At 29.5% G+C, this 6016-nt stretch overlaps 1 protein-coding gene across 1 annotated transcript; it reads right to left on the bottom strand.

The window, feature by feature from the left end:
• Positions 1 to 3070: 3070 nt before the first annotated feature.
• On the bottom strand, positions 3071 to 5191 carry LOC107025241 (probable protein S-acyltransferase 6). Its single transcript, XM_015226036.2, has 5 exons — positions 4902 to 5191; positions 4684 to 4836; positions 4335 to 4595; positions 4017 to 4244; positions 3071 to 3274 (listed from the first exon to the last, which is right to left on the bottom strand). The coding sequence occupies exons 1-5, from the start codon at positions 5172 to 5174 to the stop codon at positions 3140 to 3142; spliced, it is 1050 nt and encodes a 349-aa protein (XP_015081522.1). The 5' UTR covers positions 5175 to 5191; the 3' UTR covers positions 3071 to 3139.
• Positions 5192 to 6016: the final 825 nt, after the last annotated feature.

The following is a 6016-nucleotide window of genomic DNA, read 5'->3' on the forward strand; positions in this document are numbered from 1 at the left end:
TTTAAAATTATCAATGATGGTGAATTAAGAAATATTATATCTCAATTATTTTTTATTTGAAAATCGCTACACGAAATGAATGCTCAACTAATATATTTCAGTGAATTACTAGATTTTGTCAACTAATATATTTAAGTGAATTACTAGATTTTGTACATTAATAATAGTGCTTGTGAAAAAAGTCAATAGATGCTTAAGCACCCATTATACATAGTATAGATCATTCTGATTATCAATTGTTCTATTATTTAATCGTCTATATGTTATGTTAATTTTGTATTTTGTTACTATAAATGAGAATAATACACTTGTACAAATAAATCAAATATAACACACACACAGATATATAAATAGAAATTGTGGTCTTTTTAATGGGACGAGTTTAGTGGTGAATTTTGCCGGCAGGGATTTCCTGAACAATTAATTACCTCATATGTTATTACTCAAAAAATAGTTGAATATATGCTTATCTAGTGTCAGTTGTTGATAAATTTTGTTTGGACATTCAAACTTTTATTTATTCTAATTAAGCAATTAAATAAATTATAAAGTTCAAAATTTGAAAAAACTTTATATGTATATGTGGACAAATTAATCATTTAAATATATCACATTCTTTAATTATATGATTCACCTCAATAAACGGTAATACTCCAATCCGTACAACAATTCATATTGATATGACATACTTTACATGATTAACTTAATCACCCAATAAATACTCTTGAGAACATGCACAAAGTTTTTTTTTTTTCAAATTAAAATTTGAATTAAAAATGTCTAATAGAAACAGTTTATTACATATTCAAGTATTCAATTGAAATAAATGATAATTTAATAGATTTACATATTGATAAATTTAAAAAGTTATCGATCTATTTATAAATATTGACAAATAAAAAAAGGATGGTGACAAGAAAGAAGAAGAAAAAAAGTTTATTTGTAAGATACGTTGCTTGTGTTGGTAGAATTAATTCACTTTATTGAAGTAGAAGCTCTGCATAATATCTCATATAAATTTATATTCACACTTACTATAGTATAAGTATTTTTGCTTTTGGGCCATGCTACCTGCTAGCTGCCAATTAGCCATTTAAATGCACCTAAATTCTTGGCATGGTGACTGCTTTTTGCATGTGCTTCCATATGCTATTCAAAGCTCTATCTATTATTATCACCTACTAATAAATTGGACTTTTATTTTTCATCAAGGTATTAATAAGGTGAAAGAGTTGCACTTATTATATATGTTACGATATACATTGTACACGTACGATATTTGATATGGAGTTACCCATACTCTTTCATTTGAATTTTTTTAATCCCATATTGTTCATATCAAAGTAAGGTGAAAGAGTAGAATGGAAGAATATATTTATATAAAGTAGTTCTAATAAATAAATGAATTAGATCCGAAGAGTAACTCATCTCGCTTCGACGAAAGTCAGTATTGTGGTTGGTTTGACTTGATCGCTCAAAAAAGCCATTCGTTAGTATGACATGACTTATTTAACTACTAGTCTTTGGTATTTGGACATTGACTTTAGGCCTTTTTTACCCTTTTTAATCTAAAAAATAATAATATCTTACGTTCTTGAACTGATCTAGGATAAATTTCGCTATTACTTTTAAATGTGTATATCCACGAGAATTTCATTTCTTTCGACGGAATTAATTAGAAGATGGCCTCGTTGTATTTAAATTCACCCTAATAGTGCCTCCTCCAAACGTCTTTACTTCTATGCTTGACAAATCATTCAAGATGTCTCGTAAATTAAGTAAAAGCATGCCAATCTACACACAAAAAAAGTATGAATAGATAGACCAAGGAATTTGATTTTGTGGGTTCTAGATTATAGAAAATATAATTTATTGGATTTTTAAATAATTATTATACATATGAAGTGAATTTTTAAATATAAGTATAAATTAATATAAATTTGAGCAAAAATTATTAAGTTTTACCAAACTGTTAAGTTGTAACTTTGCCCCTAATCTATATGATTAGCGTATGTTAAAACATGTGTTGGGTTTCACATACTGATTATGAGATTATTTATTATGTTCATGATTTGAGGCAATTCTCATATTCAAATTAATTAAACGTGAGTTAGTTTGGTTTTTGGGTTGAGCAATAAGGCCCAAATTAAAGTCTATTTTCTTACCATGGTATTAGAGTTGTAATTATCCTAAACTTTTAGTTACCCATGTTGGGTCACACACTATCTTGTGCATATGAAAGGGGAACAATTTCTCACATCAGTTGTGACTTGTGAGACTAAATATTAAGCTCCTTACTATTTTCGGGCGATTTTAATTCACGTCATGACTCACAGGCTAGTATTTGTTGGCTGAGTTTGATTCGATATCCATTTTCTTAACAATATTAACCATGAAAGAAATTATGCGAGAGCCTACTAGTTTTCTAAAAAAAAAATTCAATTCACACGGTATTCAATGTCTGCAGTGGGGGCAAAACTCGACTAATCCAAATTTGTGGACAAAGATCCCATTTTTAGAATTGTAAAAAATGTGCATGGTATTTGAGACTTCATATCGTTCTTAATTACACGTATTATAAATATCTTATGTATAGTTATACATGATCAATTGATGTACAATCATACGTAGACCATTTTCTACTTTGGATTATTAATGGAGTTTATAAAAGATTTAACAGGTCGACTAAATCATATGTTTGGTGAAAGGGTCCTAGGAAATAAATTACAAAAATTTTATTAAAAAAAAAAAGAAACTACAGCTGGTCCAATTATCTAAAGAATCATGTGAGGGATGGTGGTGATTATAGACTGTACAGCCAAGATTCATGTGATGCAACATGGGAATTTTCTCATCACATAAACAAAAAGAAACAATCAGATCCCTATACAAATTAATACTAATTTCGGGTGGAAGCGGACCACGATAAAAAAAATTTATCCTTAAGACTCAAATTTGAGAACTTTAGTAATTAAGAGAGGAACAGTCTCATCTTCTGTATAACATTAAGTAATGATAAAAATATATTAATATTTAATTAAGATTGATTGATCATACGTGAAAAAAACTCTAAATGACAATATTATACAAACTATATATATATGAAGGTTGTTTGACATGTTCAAAATGAGGAAAGCTACTACATTTCAGAACGAAAATTGATCCTTGAATGTGTCCAAGGTGAAAATAAAACCTCCTTAATATTAGTCACAAATCCTTTATCAAAAGGATTTTTAGTGCTTCCATACTGCTGCCTAAAATTCTCATAAGCTGTCTGCCATAATAAACCAAACAAAAAAAATCACACTAGAGGATGATAATAATTTCAGTATTATATAACTTGATATTTAAATTAATCGGATCAATAAGTTATGAATACTAGATGATAAAGGCAAAAAGAAACTCATATAAATTTACTTTCACATGTTATAAATTTTTAATATCGATAATTATTTTCAAATTTATGATTGATTACATATTCTTTTAAATAATCTAATAATTTATTTACATTGTCAATACATAGAAACTAAACTCAATCATTGTGTTCAAATGTCGACTTCATAGTCATTGAGCTTTTATCTTAGGAATAGTGGTGATAAACAGGCGAATTGGTGGGTTGAGAATTACAAGTCAATACAAAACATGTAATAATCTGATCACCCCATATCTCATCTGGAAAAAAAATGGATCGAGTAAAAGTTGGGTTATTGACTCGTATTAATAAATTGTACTCTATTTTAGAATTTAATATTCGGGTAAAACTCAGTAATTAATCTGATAGTCTATTTGCAAGACATATTCTACTATATTATTTACCTACATACATTATACAATTGAATTCAAAGTACAATTCAACAAGATTCCGACTTAACCACAACTAAGGAACAAAGCCCTAGGAACCGATCAAATATGGACAAGTTGGACAGTAAAATCAATTGAGTAAAATATGGACTCATTTTATCAGCATTCTCCGAAAACAATACATTTTGATATTGGTATGTAAAGTTGAAACCAACCTGATTTGTAGCAATGAGATAGAAATGATAACAAGCCAATCCACCAACAAAACATGCACCAACAAAACTAAAACATGCCAACACCAATGTCTCAGGGCAATCTCTCACCAAACCAATCAAACCATTGCCACCATTTTTTTGTTGAATCTTTAGACATGAAAAAACAAATATGTAGACAAAGTAAACATTTGCAATAACCAATAGCAACACATAAAGTCGATAATTCCTCTGCATAAACAAAAAAAATAGTTATTAGATACGCAAAAAAAATTTATTCATCGATCTTAATTCTTTCGTAGAATTCGAAATTGTACTAACCAGTCCGATGCATTGACCAATCCAAGGGCAATGATGGTCAAATTTATCGACACAATTGTCACACACAATGCAATGGCAACTCCTAGCCGGACGATATATCCTACAAATTCGGCAATATTTTAATTTCAATTTCGAACCATTTATGAACACTCTTTTGCTTCTTACTCTCCCATTTTGAGTCGATTCAGGAGATGGTAATTCATTATTTCGAGGAATAATTCCAGGATCAATCACACTAACCATCAATAAGTTGGCGAAAACCTGCTTGTAACGAAAATGATCATATAAGAATTGAAGAAAATTAATAACTTGATAGATTTGAGTGTTAGAAAGTTATAAAGTGACTCACAATTAAGGTCAATAACACACATAAACTGATTTTTGGTACATCCTTTGTAACATAAACAATAAAAACCAAACTTGATAGACTAATAGAAACTGTAGTTAATAGCAACCGTCTTGGATCCGGCCCACATATCAGTAATCCTTTGAAATAAAATACCTGCACAAAAGGAACAATTAATTGGAATGTACGGAGGCCTTATCAAACAGTAGTAACATACGTACATTTTTTCCTGGCCAAACGTGATATAATCTGACTCGTTCAATTTGATCTTCACGATGACTTTGTGGTACATTCTCTTCGTTAAGATTTCTATTTCTAATTTCAATAATCTTACGCCATAAGGTGAATAATATTTTCTTAATTTTTGCGACAAAATCAATCTCAACTTCCTCTATCCACGAATTATGTGATTCCGTTGTTTCGATAACCGTATCCGCTGGTGAAACTTCTGGAATTGTTTCGATTTCTTGAATTGGTTGTTGTAGATAAGTCATTATTCATTTGTGCAATGAAAAAGTTCAAAGGCGGGTGTTGAGAATTTGAATTGTCATTAGTAACTAACTTTGAAAAAACTGAATTTTGATAATTTGGGCTTGGGCCTACTTATTGGGCCAGATTATTGATCCACAAAATATAGACTTACGGGTGAGAAGTGGGTAAATTGTCACTTTTAACACATGTCATCAAATATTAACCACTATTTTTTTAAAGCTATTAACACATTTAATCACTATGTTGATATGGAAAAAGTTTTAGACAAAAGTTATCTCCAACTAATACAAGGAGCAATTAATACAACAACGTACAAAATGAAATCCTACTAATAAGGTTTGAGGAGCTAGAACGTACATAGATAATAGACCTTACTAGCATTATTCTATGAATATAAAGAGGTTGTTTCTGAAAGACCTTCAACCATATATAACAATTCAAGATACAGAGAAGAATATATAGCGAATAACAAAGAAATAGTGCAACGTCTACCAGAAGAAAGCAACAACTACAACAAAATAGTGTAATACTCAAAACACAACACACAATATATATACTAGAATAGAGTATGGAATGGATATCAAAACACAAAAACTACAGTTATACAACTAGTATACATTTTAAAACCTAAGAACGATAATTTTACTTTTCATATTAAGATATATTTATTTCTCGATCATTTTTCAAGGACGTGAGTTTTACTTCTAGACAGGGTAAAGACTTCAATAATATATGTTTTGGGCTAGGACCAAATATTTGGGCTAATTTAATTTTGAAATAGAACAAGATCCATTAGTCCAAGACCAACACATTTTCTAAAACGAACACAAGCCGCCACAGCAAG

The sequence above is a fragment of the Solanum pennellii genome, chromosome 7 (genome assembly GCF_001406875.1).
Source record: "Solanum pennellii chromosome 7, SPENNV200".
Classification (NCBI taxonomy): domain Eukaryota; kingdom Viridiplantae; phylum Streptophyta; class Magnoliopsida; order Solanales; family Solanaceae; genus Solanum; species Solanum pennellii.